The 18930-nt window shown below is 41.6% G+C and overlaps 1 protein-coding gene across 1 annotated transcript in view; it reads left to right on the top strand.

Moving 5' to 3' along the window:
* Nucleotides 1-18724, top strand: part of EIF4EBP2 (eukaryotic translation initiation factor 4E binding protein 2) — a 33357-nt gene extending 14633 nt beyond the window's left edge. The window contains exons 2-3 of the mRNA XM_060768838.2: nt 13377-13553; nt 15919-18724. Coding sequence (XP_060624821.2) covers nt 13377-13553; nt 15919-15950 — 209 coding nt within the window. The 3' untranslated portion in view covers nt 15951-18724. The remainder of the gene's footprint in view (nt 1-13376; nt 13554-15918) is intronic.
* The last annotated feature ends 206 nt before the right edge of the window (nt 18725-18930 follow it).

The following is an 18930-nucleotide window of genomic DNA, read 5'->3' as shown; positions in this document are numbered from 1 at the left end:
CAACGGGAAGTGACAGATATTTAGTGACATGGGCAATCCATGGTTCTAAAGTACTTACAAAACTAAACTTCTGGTGGTGAAAACTAGGGGGGTGCTAGTGCTTTGCTTCTACAGTGTTGCTAAAGTTCTGGTGGTTTTTTTTTTTTTTTTGGTTGTGTCAGGAGCAACTTCAGAAACTTCAAGTTGCTTCTGGTGTGAGAGAATTGGCCATCTGCAAGGACGTTGCCCAGGGGACGCCCGGATGTTTTGATGTTTTATCATCCTTGTGGGAGGCTTCCCTCATGTCCCTGCATGAGGAGCTGGAGCTGATAGAGCAGTGGTTCTCAACCTTTCTAATGCTGTGACCCCTGAATAAGGTTCATCATGTTGTGACCCCCAACCAAAATATTATTTTTGTTGCTGCTTCACAACTATAATTTTGCTACTGTTATGAATCATAATATAAATATCTGATATGCAGGATGTATTTTCATTTACTGGACCAAATTTGGCACAAATACCCGATATGCCCAAATTTGAATACTGGTGGGGTTGGCAGGGGATTGATTTTGTCCCTTGGGAGTTGTAGTCACTGGGATTTATAGTTCGCCTACAATCAAAGAGCATTCTGAACTCCACCAATGATGGAATTGAACCAAACTTGGCACACAGAACTCTCATGACCAACGAAAAATACTGGAAGGGTTTGGTGGGCATTGACCTTGAGGTTTGGAGTTGTAGTTCACCTACACCCAGAGAGCACTGTAGACACAAACAATGATGGATCTGGACCAAACTTGCCATGAATACTCAACATGCCCAATGTGAATGAACACTGGTGGAGTTTGGGGAAAATAGACCTTGGCATTTGAGTTTTAGTTGCTGGGATTTATAGTTCACCTACAGTCAAAGATCATTCTGATCCCCACCAATGATAGAATTGGGCCAAACTTGCACATGGAACCCCTATGACCAACTGAAAATACTATATTTTTGGATGGTCTTTGGTGACCCCTCTGAAACCTCCTCATGACCCCCCCAGGGGTCCAGACCCCCAGGTTGAGAACCACTGTGATAGAGGAAGCTCATCCGCGCTCTCCCTGGATTCGAACCTGCAATCTGTCGGTCTTCAGTCCACTGCGCTACAGGGGCTCCAAGTTCTGGTGGTGAAAATTTCAGAACTCTAAAAAAACTTTCAAAATTTTGTTTAAAAATGACAGTTCCTATTGGGTCTATCATAAAAATTGCCAATAATGAAAATTCGAAAGTTTTGTTAGAGTTCTGAAATTTTCACCACCAGAACATTAGCAACCCTGTAGGAACAAAGCACCAGCGCCCCCTGGTGTTCACCATCAGAACTTTAGTTTTGTAAGTATTTTAGAACCATAGAATCACGGATTGCCCATGCCCTACCCTTAGAAAGGGAAATCCACCCCTGGAAGAATTATTATGGGGAAAACGTGTCTCAGCTGAAGCTTTGTTACCGATTCTTGTTTCCACAACAAGACAAATGTTTCACAATCCAATTATCACAGGGACAGAAAGTGAGGTGAAATCTTCTGAGCAGGAGCACAGACAGCAAAAACAAACAGAATTTCAAAATTGCTCACATGGATGTTTGAGATAGTGACACCTTAGCTTTGTGGTGGTTCGGTATGCACAAACCTGAGTAATTCACCACATTATTGAAAATATTGTATAAAATTATCTTTAGGCTATGTGTATAAGGTATATATGAAATATAAATCAAGTCTGAGTTTAACATTAATATTAATAACATTAATATTAACTCCATTACATGTAAAACAACAATAAAGCCCCAATCCATTAAAACACGAAAGGACCTAACAAGCTGTAAAATAGGGGCTATGAGGAATATCTATCCTTGTAAAGTGCAACAGTGACTGCTCACTAACTACTACTACTAACTAAGTTTCTAAAAGTTTCTAAAGTTTCAATCCCTAAACATGGTTGAAAGTTTGTGTAAAAAGCCATGTTTTTAGCTGTTTACAAAAACCTGGAGATGGGGTCTACCCTAATCTCTTTGGGGAGGGGAGTCCAAAGCTTGGGGGGGGGGGCACCACCAAGAAGGCCCTCACTCTTTTCCCCACCAACCATACTTGAGATGGTGGTGGGACTGAGAGAAGGCTTCCCCAGCAGATCTTTGAAATATCTGTGCAAATACAAGTCTTTCAAAATCCAGAAAACCCCCAAATCCAAGACACATATGATTCCAAACATTTCAAATAAGGAATACATCTTGGAGGGCAGGGGAATGCCGGAGACATGGCACGAAGCATACATAACTAATTCATAAAGAAAAAACAGACTCCACAAATGTAAAAAATTATTGCCCAATTTCCCTCCTAAACTGCGACTATAAGATCTTCGCAAGTATAGTGGCAGAAAGATTCAAGAGACTATTAAAAGAAAGAATAAAGGAAGACCAGAGAGGGTTCCTGCCGAACTGTCAGATGAGGGACAATATAAGGTCAATCTTGGACATTGTGGAATATTATGAGAAGAATAGACAGAAAGAGATAGGTCTTCTCTTTCTCGATGCAGAGAAGGCCTTCGATAATACAAATTGGGATTTTTTAAATACATACCTTAAAGGAAATAGACACTGGCCATCAAATAATAAACACAGTAAAATCCATTTATTCCAAACAGTCTGCTACAGTTATAGTTAACGGACAATACATAGAAAAAATTAAAATACAAAGAGGAGTCAGACAAGGATGTCCCTTATCCCCGTTATTGTTTATTTTGGTGCTGTCTCACCATTGAGTAATGCTTTGTAGTTCATTTGCATGTTTACTCCTCTGGAAAGTCTGTGTGCAGGTGGTTTATATGAATAAAGTTCCATGATGTTGGAAAGTAATGGAAGTCTACAATTATTCTTCAATTGAGATGTTCATAAAATGATTACAAGGAAGTTACAGAAATATTGAAAGGGGGGGGGGAGCATCCAAAGTAGCAATTGCCAATGTGATGATGTGAATTGTTTGTAAACATACAAGTCCTGCTATCTACTGGGTTCAGTGAAGTTTTCATGCAAATGAGAGTGCCTTTAATTGACAGTTCTGTGCAAACTAGGGATGGAACTTCACTAAAAACAGAGGATTGTCCTTACCAATAAGACATAACTAAGATCAAGCTAAAAATGTATATTGTATTTTGAAGGCTTTCATGGCCGGAATCACTGGGTTGCTGAATGAATGGATGAATTTTCCTGATATTTCGTCCACATCTATGGCAGGCATCCTCAAAGGTTGTGAGGTCTGTTGGAAACTAGGCAGGTGAGGTTTATATGTCTGTGGAATGCCCAGGGTTGGAGAAAGAACTCTTTGTTTGTATTGTCGAAGGCTTTCATGGCCAGAATCACTGGGTTGTTGTAGTTTTTTTCGGGCTATATGGCCATGTTCTAGAGGCATTTCTCCTGACATTTCGCCTACATCTGTGGCACGCATCCTCAGAGGTAGTGAGGTCTGTTGGAACTAGGAAAAAGGGTTTATATATCTGTGGAATGACCAGGATGAGACAAAGGACTTTTGTCTGCTGGAGCTAGGTGTGAATGTTTCAACTGACCACCTTGATTAGCATTTGATTGCCTGGCAGTGCCTGGAGCAATCTTTTGTTGAGAGGTGATTAGATGTCCTTTGTTTGCCTTCGGCAGGTGTGAATGTTGCACTTGGCCACCTTTATTAGCATGTAATGGCCTTGTAGGTTCAAAGCCTGGCTGCTTCCTGCCGGGGGGATCCTTTGTTGCAAGGTGTTAGTTGGCCCTGATTGTTTCATGTCATGAATTCCCCTGTTTTTTTAGTGCTGCTCTTTATTTACTGTCCTGATTTTAGAGGTTTTTTTAATACTGGTAGCCAGATTTTGTTCCTTTTCATGGTTTCCTCCTTTTTGTCGAAATTGTCCACATGCTTGTGGATTTCAGTGGCTTCTCTGTGTAGTCTGACATGGCGGTTGTTCGAGTGGTCCAGCATTTCTATGTTCTCAAATAATATGCTGTGTCCAGGTTGGTGCATCAGGTGCTTTGCTATAGCTGACTTCTCTGGTTGAATTAGTCTGCAGTGCCTTTCATGTTCCTCGATTTGTGTTGAAATTTGGGGGAGACAACTTGGCCCCCTGAAGATTATTTTTGTACGAAAACTCCCAGCATGGAATACAACTCTCTCATTAGTAGTGATTGTAGGATTGCAGCCCCAAATATATGGAGGATGTCATTTTGCCTAACCTTTCTTGAGAATGTTCTCTTTCAAATTACAAAAACTGCGGAAAATGGCTTATGCATGACAAATACAGTCATCCATTCCTTCTGAAATGAAGAAGGGTATTTCAGAATTAGAGACTTATAATGGGATGGGGTGTGGCATGTTTATTTAAACCAGCAGCATGTATTTACAAATATTGTAATGTATCTTCTGTATTTCAGCAAAGTGCCACTAGTGTAAAGATATTTCTGAAGTGGAAATGCCATAATTCCTTTCCATCTGCTGTGCTGGCTGTAGCTACTGGGATTTGTAGCCAAAAACATTTGGGGAACCACAGTTGTCCACCTTGATCTAAGATGGCAAGACTGTGTTTATATTTGGGCATATGGAGTATTTGTGCCAAGTTTGATCCAGATCCATCATTGTTTGAGTCCACAGTGCTCTCTAGATGCAGGTGAACTACAACTCCAAAACTCAAGGTCAATGCCCACCAAACCCTTCTAATGTTTTCTGTTGGTCAGGGGAGTCCTGTGTGCCAAGTTTGGTTCAATTCCATCATTGGTGGAGTTCTTTGATTATAGGTGAACTATAAATCCTAGCAACTATAACTCCCAGATGACAAAATCACAATTTTTGAGTGATGGTCACTCCTTGTGTTTTGAGACGTTTTGTTGCCAAATTTGGTGTGATTTCGTTCATTGGTTCATTTGTTTTTAGGGTACTCATTATGCACGGAGCGTTTATATATATATATATAGATGAGTTGACATTTACCTTCCCCTGATGCATAGAACAGATGAATAACTTGCCCAAATGCTGATATTAACGTTCACGGCTAGTACTCTTGGGTGATGCTTCCCAAAGAAGCGGCCAGTATTTGCCCTCTAATATATCTGTATTGCATTATTGTCATGGGAGACAAAAGTTAGATTGTAGAATTTTTCATGATGTAGCACCTACTGCTGTGTGGTTGTTGCAAGAAATGCTGAATGAATTGTTGAACGCTTTCATGGCAGGAATCACTGGGTTGTTGTAGGTTTTGGGGGCTATATGGCCATGTTCTAGAAGCATTCCCTCCTGGCGTTTTCTGTTGGTCATGGGAGTCCTATGTGCCATATTTGGTTCAATTCCATCATTGGTGGAGTTCAGAATGTTCTTTGATTGTAGGTGAACTATAAATCCCAGCAACTGCAACTCCCAAACGTCAAGATGTATTTCCCCCAAACTGCATCTGTGTGCATATTTGGGCATATGAAAGTTTGATCCAGATCCAACATGGTTTGAGTCCACAGTGCTCTCTGGATGTAGGTGAACTACAACTCCCAAACTCAAGGTCAATGCCCACCAAACCCTTCTAGTGTTTTCTGTTGGTCATGGGAGTCCTATGTGCCACATTTGGTTCAATTACATCATTGGTGGAGTTCAAAATGCTCTTTGATTGTAGGTGAACTATAAATCCCAGCAACTACAACTCCTAAATGACAAAATCAATTTTTTGTGAGTGATGATCACTCCATGGTTTAGTAGATGTCTTGTGGCCGAATTTGTTGGCAATTTGTCCAGTGGTTTTTGAGTTATGTTAATCTCACAAACGAACAGTACATTTTTATTTATATAGATGATGATGGTGATGGTGATTATTATTATTATTATTATTATTATTATTGGTTATGGAATTTCCAATAGAGACCAATGTAGTTTCCATGGAGTTTGGCATTGAAGTTTGGCTGGAGTGCCAGCGGCTAGAAGGAACTGAGTAGGGGCAAATATACGTGTGTGTGTGTGTGTGTATGTCGTACATACTTACTTGAATGGGCCTGTGTGAGAATCAAGCTGAAGAAGAAGCTGTTAGCAGCTTGTTTCAGAAACCAGCCCAGAATAGCAGGGGCCAGAAACTGAATAGTACTTCTCTGTAGATGTAGCAGTGGATGTGTAAAGGAGAAGGAATTTGGAAGGACAGAGTATCAGTTTGCTGTTTAGGAGTGCCAGCGGCTAGAAGGAACTGAGGAGGGGCAAAAACACAGGGCTTTGGCAACATTCGGATTGGTTCTCCAGCTTATACAGAGTTCCTTCTGTTTTGTTCGGAGACATATTCCATGCGCATTCTGGTTTTGTTTTGTTGCGTTTGAAAGCACTGAGTGTGCCTCGCTACCTACCATGGCCACTGGAACTTCGCCCAGGTCAACAAAAAAGGTTATACTGGTGCCAAGAGTTTTTTAAAAAGATGAACATTCAGATTTTAACACTTCTTGTTGATCTTTGCATTCGAAAGCAGCACCCCAGTAGTTTGCTTTGGGAACTCTGCATTTTTAATTGTTGATGAACAGAGAGAAACTTAGAAGGAATCGCTTTAGTAGTATGGAAGAGTTGAGCTGGGAATTTATAAAATCAGTACTGTCCTCTCCTTATTGTTGACCTCATTTTATCTTGAGTTTGAAATCCAATGTTTGTCCTGTTCAGGAATAAAACAGGAAACAAAATATTTGTGTTGCCAAGTAGCCACCCATGGGTGAGACATTTGATATGAACAGTGAAAATAGGACAAAATTGTATTATCTGGATCACTAGATTGTGTGTCTGGAATCTAATTTAGATTGATGGAGGAAGTGAACTGGTTAGGGAAAAATGACAACCTGCACTTCATATGGTATTGCAAATTAGATGAAGGCAGACTTTAAGTTAAAGTGAAGACAAGTAGATAAAAAGTTTGCTAAAACATGAGGAAATGCTTTTCTATTTTGCAGTACATGAACCTACCCCCAATTTTTCCATGTTGTTCCTGCCTCCAATACAGTGGGCCTTTGTTACCTGCTGGGACTTGGTTCCAAGATCCGCTGTAAATACCAAAATCTATGGGATATACAGTGAAGTAAAATTGCATTCCTTATCTGAAATAGTAAAATCGAATGTTGGTTTTTGGATTTTGAAACAAATATTTTCTTTTCTTATTTTTAGATGTTGAACATTTTAAATACATCCCAGTACTCAAAATCTCAACATTTTAAAAACAAGGGTACTTGTAGCATGTTCACAATAATAATAATAATAATAATAATAACTTTATTTGTACCCCGCTACCATCTCCCCAAGGGACTCGGTGCGGCTTACATGAGGCCAAGCCTGCAGTACATCAATAAAACAAAGGCAATCACAAAATAATCAATACAAAACAATAAAATAAATCTCAACAAAAATTAAAATAACATACAAGCATTTAAAAACCTATGGCCGTGCCAAATGTAATAATATTGTTCGGGCTTGGCCCCATGTAAGCCGTTCCGAGTCCCCATCGGGGAGATGGTGGTGGGGTATAAATAAAGATTATTATTGGGTTGTTGTAGGTTTTTTCAGGCTATATGGCCATGGTCTAGAGGCATTCTCTTCTGACATTTCGCCTGCATCTATGTCAAGCATCCTCAGAGGTAGTGAGGTCTGTTGGAACTAGGAAAAATGGTTTATATATCTGTGGAATGACCAGGGTGAGACAAAGGACTCTAGTCTGCTGGAGCTAGTTGTGAATGTTTCAACTGACCACCTTAGCATACAATGGCCTGACTGTGCCTGGAGCAAACTTTTGTTGAGAAGTGATTAGATGTCCTTGTTTGTTTCCTCTCTGTTGTTGTGCTGTTGCAATTGTAGAGGTTTTTTTTTTAATACTGGTAGCCAGATTTCTGTGTTTCATTGTTTCTAGGCATTTAATATTTGTCTTTGTGTGTGTATATGCAGGGATCCGCCCTGAGTCCCCTTGGGAAGATAGGGCTGAATACAAATAAAGTATTACTATTATTATTATTATTATTATTATTATTTCTTGTCTGAGAAAACCCTATGAAATTAAAAGGGTCATCATAAGTCCAACCTGAATGCACATATTGATCCAAGCTGTCTTTTACATGCCTTTCTTTGGTTATTTTTCATTGATTTGGGGCCTGAAAGAAAAGGGAGGAAACTTGGTTACTGTCCAGTTTGCCTATGCTTTCTTTCCAGTCTTGTAGAAGTGCATCTTACTTGGGACAGTAAGTTGAGTAAGTGGCTGTTTACAGGCTTGTTCAGTTTGTGTTATTTATATGACGGGAAATGTGTTCAAATGGGGCCGTACAGGTGTCGCACTAAGTTGATCTTGCCAGAGCAAGCTGGAACATCAGGGAGGGACCTGTTATTTAACAGCGTTGGGCCCCAAGCCATCAAGGCCTTTTAGGTCACACTCAAAGCCCTCTTGTGTAGCACTTTGGCAGCTATTTCTATTTATTTGGCCTGTTGTCCAGGGAAGGAAAACAGGCTCGGAGGCGTGGTTGCAGAATAACTCATGGCAAAGATGGCCAAGTCAGAGTCTCTGATGACGATGGGAATTAGAAGAATTTGGATGTTCAGTGATCAAAACATCTTCAATCTGATAAACAAGGGGATTGAAGAGGAATTCTCCTTCAGGTGTTTTTTTTTCTCTTTTGGGGATAAACAACAAAATGCAAGATTGTTGTGCTCTCTTTTATGAAGAGTACAAAAATATTGCATTCTGTCTTCCACATCCTTTAGTCTTTCACATTCAGGGATGGAATTTGGTTCACATCTTTTCTTTTGATTAAAACAATACTCTTGTTTTCCTCTCCTTGTAGATTTGAAACTGCAGTCATAATAATTCTGCTTTTTATTATGGAGTGAAAGGAGGCATATAATTGGCTTTTTAGAAGAATTCTAGAGTGTTTTTGCTGGTGGTGCAAGACATTATGCACTTTTCCTTCTCCAGATGTTTCTTTTCCTCTGTTCTTCAGCAGTATTGGAGGGTGTACAGATGTATCTAGGTCTTTCTCCAGATCAACAGTGAGAATCTGAAGATAACAATGTCCTTCTGAATGGGAACAATAGCACAGTTCACCCACAATTTCCTTTTTTATTTCAAGAGTTCAATTTGAACCATAGTTGGTATCTTGGTATTTATCACATTGCCAGGGCTCTTCCAATATTTAGGCAGAGATGAACCAAACAAAAATCCAGTTTGTATGAAATAATTTTATTAAAAAAGCACTTACTTTCTGGCTGTTTTAATAGTCCAAAACATAAAACATAAAGATAGTAGTCAGCCACAGAATATAAAACAAAAATAGCAAACACTGTTGCAGGTTCAAGATAACTCCATAGTCAAAAGGTCCAGTCCAGTGGTCAAACGCTGAGAGTACAACAAACAAAGTCCAGGGGTCAAGAATCTATGCTGTAGTCAGAAGCCAGACCAAAGGTTTAAGGTTCCAGGATTCCAAAGGTTCAGGAGACAGGTCAGGACACTGAAGATCCACAAACCTGGGGGAAAACCAGCAGCATCTACCACCAAGATAAAACAAATACTTTTCTCCCGAAGATCAGTCCCAAGGCTAGCTCATTATATCCAGAAACATCCAGCTGCAACCCATCTCTTGCAAACCTCCACCCTTAACTGATTTCACCCATGAACTCTTACTTACAGATTACTGAACCCTTTAGAACTAAGAATTACATTAACCCTTCCATCACCAACTTCTAGGCCTGCCACCACCAATCACCATCAACTGCAGAACATGATACATGACAGTATTCTCCTCTAAATGTTTTGGACTTCCCATAACTCTACTTAACAGTGCTTATGGGAGTTGTAGTTCAGAACACGGGGGTAGGTGTTAGTACCTACATTCATAACAAGGATCTTTCTCTAGTACAGATTCCTGTTTTTCATGGTGGTCTGTCGCCATCAGAAAGCCCTCAAACCGAGCATAAAATCTAAAGCCTTCCCATGTTGTGTATCTTCAATGTTGGTATTCAATGCATTCATCCTCTGAATAATAGAAATAACTTCTTTTCATGGAATAGGAGTCAAAGATTGTCTGGGAAATCTAGAACATGGATCTATGTTTTGTCTGAGAGCCAGGGTTATATATTGGCTATGAGTAACTAGACAGGGGGAGTGTGTCCCTGTTGGTTCTGCTGGACCTCTCAGCGGCCTTCAATACCGTCAACCATGGTATCCTTTTGGGACACCTCGCAGGAATGGGCCTTGGAGGTACAGTTCTGCAGTGGCTCTGGTCTTTCCTAGAGGGTTATTCCCAAAAGGTGTTGTTGGGAGATTCCTGCTCGACCTCACAACCATTGTCTTGTGGGGTCCCGCAGGGGTCAATACTATCTCCCATGTTATTTAACATCTACATGAAGCCGTTGGGAGAGATCATCCGGAGTTTCGGGTTGCGGTGTCACCTGTACGCAGATGACGTCCAACTCTGTCACTCCTTTTCACCTGCTACTAAGGAGGCTGTCCAGGTCCTGAACCGGTGCTTGGCCGCTGTGACGGTCTGGATGAGGGCGAACAAATTGAAATTGAATCCAGACAAGACAGAGGTCCTCCTGGTCAGCTGAAAGGCCGAACAGGGGATAGGGTTACAACCTGTGTTGGATGGGGTTACACTCCCCCTGAAGACGCAGGTTCGCAGTTTGGGAGTAATCCTGGACTCATCACTGAGCCAAAACCCCAGGTCTCGGTGGTGGCCGGGAGAGCTTTTGCACAACTAAAACTTGTGCGCCAGCTACGCCCGTTGGTCCACGATGGTCCACACTCTGGTTACATCCCGTATAGACTACTGCAACGTTCTCTACATGGGGTTGCCTTTGAAGACTGTTCGGAAGCTCCAAACGGTCCAACGGGCGGCAGCCAGGTTGCTAACAGGAGCGGCGCCCAGGGAGCATACCACTCCCCTGTTGCGCCAGCTCCACTGGCTGCCAATTTGCTACCGAGCACAATTCAAAGTGCTGGCTTTAGCCTTTAAAGCCCTAAACCAGTGTTTCTCAACCTTCCCAATTACGCGACCCCTTAATACAGTTCCTCATGTTGTGGTGACCCCCAACCATAACATTATGTTCATTGCTACTTCATAACGGTAACTACTGTTATGAATCATCACGTAAATATGCAGGATGTATTTTCATTCACCGGACCAAAATTTGGTACATATACCCGATATGCTCAAATCTGAATACCGGTGGGGTTGGGAAGCGGAATTGATTTTTGTCATTTGGGAGTTATAGTTGCTGGGATTTATAGTTCACCCTACAATCAAAGAGTATTCTAAACTCCACCAATGATGGAATAGAACCAAACTTGGCACACAGAACTCCCATAACCAAGAAAAAATAATGGAAGGGTTTGGTGGGGTTTTAGAGTTGTAGTTCACCTACATCCAGAGAGAACGATGGACTCAATGATGGGTCTGGACCAAACTTGGCACAAATACTCAATTTGCCCAAATGTGAACACTGGTGGAGTTTGGGTGAAAATAGACCTTAACATTTGGGAGTTGTTGTTGCTGGGATTTATAGTTCACCTACAATCAAAGAGCATTCTGAACCCCACCAACAATAGAATTGGACCTAACTTTCCACACAGAATCCAGATGACCAACAGAAAATACTGTGTTTTCTGATGGTCTTTGGCGACCCCCTCTGACACCCTCTTGCGACCCCCTCAGGGGTCCCGACCCCCAGGTTGAGAAACACCGCCCTAAACAGTTCTGGCCCTGCTTACCTGTCTGAACGTATCTCTTGTTACGAACCCTCTAGGAATTTAAGATCTTCTGGGGAGGCCCTGCCATCTTCACAGTCTCGATTGGCGGGGACGAGGGCTAGGGCCTTCTCAGCGGTGGCCCCTCGGTTGTGAAATGCCCTCCCCAGGAACATTAGATCAGCCCCCACCCTCTTAACATTTTGCAAAAAAGTTAAAACCTGGCTATATGAGCAGGCCTTTCCAAATGCAGTGTAGCTATTAAACTCTGATCTCGGAACGGTTGGACAACGTGACTGGATAATGACTGGATAATGAAATGCGGAGGACTTATGGGTTTTTTTTAAAAAAATATTTTTTATTTGGAATATGTTGCTCCTCAGATGGAGCGGATAGAAAGAAGTAAATTCATCAGAAATAGGGTTACTTACATGGAAAGAGTGAGAACAATGTTTTCAGTAAAGCTGGAAACATAGACGGGGAATTGAGGAAGGGGGAAAGAGAAGAGACAGAAGATAAAAAAAGGGGGGGGGGGAGGAAAAAAAAGAAAAGTGTCTGTTAAAATACTTCCAGGAGTTCCCTAGGCAGATAATTGGGAAATAAACATTGAATTAATCCCTTTGTTATATGTTCTTGTTATTTATTTGTCAGCTTCCCATTGATAGTCTGTTGAGCTTCTTCACTGTAGATTGCTGATATAAATTTCCTTATTTGTCTTTCTTATATACTCCAGAAAATTTCTCCAATCCGTCTTGGGTGGTTTCACTATATTCCGTGATATTCTTAGCATTAAAATATCCATATTCATAATATCCATACTTTTAACAACCATTGTTCCACTGTGGGGGTTTCCTTAGATCTCCAAACTCTGGCTATTACTATCCTCGCCGCAGTGGACTTATGGTTTTTATTGTGTTACTGATGTTAATTGTAGTGAATTTTTACCTGTGTTAAATGTTTTTAATGTTTAAATTATTTTTGTACTGTTGTGGGCATCGAATTGTACCATTTGTAAACCGCTATGAGTCGCCCTCGGGCTGAGAATGGTGGTATAGAAGCATAGTAAATAAAATAAATAAATAAAGTCCGAATCCACATTCAGGCACAGAAACCCACAGGGAGACCTTGGGCATGCCATACTCTCAGCCTCAGGGGAAGGTAAAGCCAACCCCCCTCTGAACAAACTTTGCTAAGAGAACATCATGATACGCTTGCTTAGGGTTGCCGTTAGTTAGAAATGACTTGAAAGCATTTGAGATTTGCTGCTTGCAAAAAGAATGCAAGAAGGCACAGTCAAGATTACTCATTTGCCCCTATGTTGAAATGTTGTCATGTTAAAAATAAATAAAAGAGGAAGTGTGTTTTCATCCTAAGAAACTGTTATTGTGTGTCTTTAAAAGAAAAGAAAACAGAAACAATGCACATAGCAGTTGTTTTTGACTACATGTACATTGCAGTCTTAAGCATAATTACTCAGTGTTTACTTTTTTGCAAGCAGCTTTAGGAGTTTTCCTGCTTAGTTAGTATGAAGAACTTAGATGTTTGTTCATACTAAAGGTTTCCGTGTTAACTGAGTTTGTGTACAGATAGTATCTGTAATCTTTTCTGTTGTAAGTGAATGGTTGGTGCATCCTAGTCACCTTTTCTTCTCCCTCCTCTAGGTACCCGAATCATCTATGACCGCAAGTTTCTGTTAGATCGTCGCAATTCTCCAATGGCTCAAACCCCTCCGTGCCACCTTCCAAATATCCCAGGAGTTACCAGCCCTGGTTCCATGACTGAGGATTCCAAAGTGGAAGTAAACAACCTGAACAATCATGATGGAAAGGCTATAATTGGTAAGAACAGGAGTGGAAGTATGGCACAGTTCTCCATGTTTGCTTACAGTCTTAAAATATATCAAAAATGCTATTTACCTGTTTCCATGGGATGAGTAGCTACTGGATTTTTGACAAGAAAATTACAGTATTAGTACATCTGTAGGGCCAAGAAAGTAACATGCCTAGTTCTTCATGGCAGAAATTTTGAGCATTTGATTCCTCAAATGTTTTGAATTTCAGTTTCCAGAATCCCATTGGCCATGCTTGTTGGAACTTTTGAGAGCTGAAATCCCAAACATTAAGAGGACCAACATTTATAAGAAAAACTAGCCGTCCCCTGCCATGCGTTGCTGTGGCCCAGTCTGCTGATCTGGAAAATAATGAGAAGGTGTTGATTTCTAATATATGTAATGTCTTTATGCTTGTGGGTAAGCAGTATCTCTTGCTGTTTCTTTGTCAGTGTTGATGTGGAGATTGTCTGGTTTGCCTACTCTGGAACATGCAACATATCATAGTCCTTCTTTAGGAGTCCCTTTCAAATCTATGATACTATATCTCTGTGTGTGAGTCATATATATCTATCTATATCTATGGCTGGATGGCGCTTTGTTTACGTTTTCTTGCCCCGGTGAAGGGAGTTGGACTGGATGGCCTTAAGTATTTTCTGAAGAGATAGATCCAGGATAGGACTCTCTGTGCTGGTGTTTAGAATTACTTTCAGAGAAGCAATCCTGTCAGTAATCTGTGGAGGGAGAGAGAAGTGTTTCTGTGTAAGTCTGAACTGCTTAAAGTAACCACACACTTTTAAAGTCAATATTTTGAAACAGCTAAGCTTTATACCTGAATTGTTCCTGTTCTCTTAAATAAACGTCTTTGTTTTGTTGTTCACAACATCTGCCTCACATGTGCCTCTGTGGGTGAAGTTTTAAAAGTAGTTTCCTGCAGCAATCAAGAGTCTATGGTGGCAGCGTATATTTTGCTTTTCTGTTACCTCAGAAACACAAGCCTGAGTGCTAAATCCAACACACTCTTGCCTAAAATACTTCCAGTAAGCCAAGGGCTTATCAGTACTTTTAAGTTGGAATGGAATGAATTTATGGATTCTGAGTTGGCGAACGTTGAATATTATATTGGTTTTATTGATTGTTTTAATTGTTTAATAATTGCTTTTGATACATGTTTTATTTTATTGTTATTGTTGGCATCGAATTGTGCCTTGTGTAAGCCGCCCTGAGTCCCCCCTCGGGGGTTGAGAAGGGCGGGGTAGAAGTGCGCGAAATAAATAAATAAAATCAGTTTGGTGGTGGCCAGAGAGTTTTCCAAAGGTTTTTCATTCCAGCTTTTCCTTACAGCTTTTTGTTTTGGGGGCTTTTAATCACAGAAACCACATTCCAATCACAAGTGGTGTTCTGCCTTTAAGGATTTTATTCTCTCCAAATAAGCCCCCATCTTTTTATTAAACACGTTGTGTTAATACTGTCACGTATTGAGAACGTCTGCCTTTAGTGCCTGAGAACTCAAGGCTCACCAGCACAACCCGCGGCCAGGTTCTGGCTTGGGAAATGATGAAGGGTCTGAAGAACAAGCCCTATGAGGAGCGGCTTAAGGAGCTGGGCATGTTTAGCCTGAAGAAGAGAAGTTTGAGAGGAGATATGATAGCCATGTATAAATATGTGAAAGGAAGCCATAGGGAGGAGGGAGCAAGCTTGTTTTCTGCTTCCCTGGAGACTAGGATGCAAAACAATGGCTTCAAACTACAAGAAAGGACATTCCATCTGAACATGAGGAAGACTTCCTGGCTGTGAGAGCCGTTCAGTAGTGGAAATCTCTGCCCCAGAGTGTGGTGGAGACTCCTTCTTTGGAAGCTTTTAAACAGAGGCTGGATGGCCAGATGTCAGGGGTTATTTGAATGCAACAGGCCCGTAGCCAGGATTTCGATTCGGGGGGGGGGGGGGTTCGGGGGGGCTGAGTTTTGGGGGGGGGGCTGAGTCTGAGTGAAAGAAGGTCTACACTAGCAAACCTTTTGTATCATTACCCCAATACCCCCATGCATATGAGATATATTGAGTATGGTGATCAGATCATGATATGAATAAACATAACAGTTTAAATAATGCACCAGTAAGGCCTTTTCATGAACCACCATGAGAATTTGGGGGGGGGGGGCTGAAGCCCCTCAAGCCCCCCCCCCCCCCCGACTACATGCCTGGAATGCAATATTCCTGCTTCTTGGCAGGGGGTTGGACTGGATGACCCATGAGGTCTCTTCCAACTCTGTGATTCTATGATTCTAAGTGATATAAAAATTGTGAGGTTGTGGAATTGGGTTCCCTCTGAGACCCCTAGTATTGATTTTTTTTGCCTCTTCCTCTCCTTGACGCAGGTGATGATGCTCAGTTTGAGATGGACATCTGATCTTCCTTGAAGGTAACCATGGAAAGACAGCAACTCCTGATCACCTGTGCACATCTGATTTGGCCAACAGGATCAATAACGTGAAGAGTGGTGGAAGAAGAAGAAGAAGAAGCTGTTTCCACTCGAGTCCTCACTTCATCTTTGGAAGTGCCAAAGGATAAAGGGACTGTTCCCCTCCCTGATTCCCATTAGCCATACCATGCTTTCCCTGTTTCCTCTGCTTCCCTCCAATTCCCTCCTCTTTTTTTTTTCTATCTCCTCCCTGGTCTGTGATTGATTCAAGCCTGTGATAAATTTATACAGCTGAGGAACATACCTTGGCTTCTCGCACTTTAAAGGCAACTTATCAAATCATACACATGCGAGAACTTAAGATGCCCATCAACAATTTGGTATTTATTGCAAAACACAAAGGGCCACGGGAGGGAGGGGTGGATTTATGCTTGAAGGGACATAACATTGTCGTTGTTCTCCTCCCCTTCAACTACTGTTAACTTGATACCAATTTTTTTTTCTGTGTACCTTTTATTGGTGTGCAGAATGCACTCCCTTTGGTTGTAAGCCGCCTTTAAAACTTTTTTTTTTTAGTACACAAATCTTTACATATGGGCACATCATATGGTGGGGGTTTTGCCCCCTAGAACAGCATTGCTGACCTTAATAAATTCCTGTAACTTTAGAACAGACGGACAATTTGAAAAGCATTACTCTAGGATATATCCATTTTCTTTTCCATTTCATCTCATCCCAAAGATTGCCTCATAGATCATGCCATTTTTCAGTTTCCTTGTTTCCATCAGTGTTAAATAGGAACCACATTTTTGTTCTGATATAACCTTGGGAATACCATGCTTGATGGTCCTCAGTCTGTTTGTTTTTTTCTCCTTCCATATTTGCTGCTGTTTAATTTCTGCTGGTTTCTTTGCAAGTCTATTATTGTGCCAAAAGGATTAATTGAAATAACCTGGCTATGCTTGACTAAGATGGGCTTGGCAAGAGTCTGATGCTCTTGGGAAAGTCCTGTGTAGACTTGGGCCTCCCTAACAATTACTTGTCTGCATTGCGAATTTCATGATGCGTGACTTCAGTAGATGTGGACAACCAAATAGTAGGCAGTTATTTCCTGCTGTCTTCTGGAAAGTAAAACCCACCCACCTGTTTTGTGGTCACCATCTTATTGGTTACATCTCTCCTGAATTCACACATTATTAAATCTGCCAGAAGAGGCATAAAATTTGAGCCTGTCCGGGACCAGTTTCAACAGGCAGGAAAAAGTTGCTGATGGTCTCATTTGATTCCATTCATCTAGACTTGTTGCCCAATTGCTATCTATTTGTAGTCCATTTATATACTGATTAGGGTGGACTTCCCCCCATGGATTGGTGCTTTAATTGGGATAGAAAAGGCTCTTTGTGGGTGGCAAGAGATAATGTGTGATAGCATCTATAGCAGGTATGGGCAAACGCAGACTCAGGGGCCGGATATGGCCCCATGGGCTCTTTTCTCAGGCCCTCCTCTCGCTCACCATCCTATCCTTCTTTCCTTCCCTCTTTCCTTCCTCTTTCCCTCACTCTTTCTCCTTCCCTCCCACCTTTTCATCTTTCCTTCCTTCCCTCTCTTCCTGTTTCTCCTTCCTTCTTTCCATCTCTCCTTTATCCTTCCCTTCCTTCCTCCCTTTCTTCCTCCTTTTTCCTTCCTCTTTCCCTTCCTTCCTTCCCTTGTGTTGCTCCTTCCTTCCCTCTTTCCTTCCTCCTTCCCTTCCTTCCATCTTTCCCTCCCTTTTGTCTTTCCTTCCTTCTTGCTTTCCTTCCTCCTTACCTTCCTCTTTCTCCTTCCTTCCTTCCTTCCTTCTTTTTCCTTCCTCCTTCCCTCACTCTTTCTCCTTCCCTCCCACCTTTTTATCTTTCCTTCCTTCCCTCTCTTCCTCTTTCTCCTTCCTTCCTTCTTTCCTTTCGTCCATCTCTCCTTTATCCTTCACTTCCTTCCTTTTCCTTCCTCCCTTCCCTTGTGTCTTTCCTTCCTTCCCTCTTCCCTTCCTCCTTCCCTTCCTTCCATCTTTCCCTCCCTTTTGTCTTTCCTTCTCGCTTTTCTTCCTCCTTATCTCCCTCTTTCTCCTTCCTCCCTCCCTCCCTCCCTCCCTTCTTTTTCCTTCCTCCTTCGCTTTCTTCCATCTTTCCCTCCCTTTTGTCTTTCCTTCCTTCCCACTTTCCTTCCTCCTTACCTCCCTCTTTTTCCTTCCTTCCTTCTTTTTTTGTGTTTCCTTTCTTATCTCTTTCCCTCTGTCCCTTTCTCCTTCCATCCTTCCCTTCCTCCCTTTCATCCTTCCTTCCTTCTCTTTTTCCTTCCTCCTTATCTCCCTCTTTCGGCTTCCTTCCTTCCCTCCCTCTTTCTCCCTCCCTTCCCTTCCACCCTTTCATCCTTCCTTCCTTCTCTCTTTCCTTCCTGCTTCCCTTCTTTCCTTCCTTCCTCTGATCCATCCATTCATCCATCACCAGGCAGCCAGTGCTAGCATGTGGCCCCCAAGTTAGAAAGTTTGCCCATGCCTGATCTATAGCCAACTGGGCTATCTTGCAATAATGCCATGTGGAGAGGGGGGAGATGAGTGATTTGAATTCAGCCAATAGGTACATTTATGCCTTGGTTGTGGTGCCACCCAATCGCTGAACCAAGAAAATGTTTTTTCCCTAAATCTGTAAACCTTCGCCTCTTTAATTGGCTAGACTAACACATTAAAAGCTTTTTTGGGTTGATTTTATAATGCCCCGGAGAAATCAGATGGGAGATTTTTTTTATTTTTGCTAACTTTTTTTGTACAAATGCTTCACAAGAAGGCAACCAGAGAGACATTCCTAGTGGAATGCTTCTTCTCAAACAGTGCTTCCTGCACAGGCATCAGAAACAAAGTTTTTCCTCCAACTCATTTGACACACATCAGAATTGTATGTGTTTACTTGGAAGTCAATCCCACAGTGTCCAATGA

The sequence above is a fragment of the Anolis sagrei genome, chromosome 3, assembly GCF_037176765.1.
Source record: "Anolis sagrei isolate rAnoSag1 chromosome 3, rAnoSag1.mat, whole genome shotgun sequence".
Taxonomy (NCBI): domain Eukaryota; kingdom Metazoa; phylum Chordata; class Lepidosauria; order Squamata; family Dactyloidae; genus Anolis; species Anolis sagrei.
This window is presented reverse-complemented; position numbering and strand designations above follow the sequence as displayed.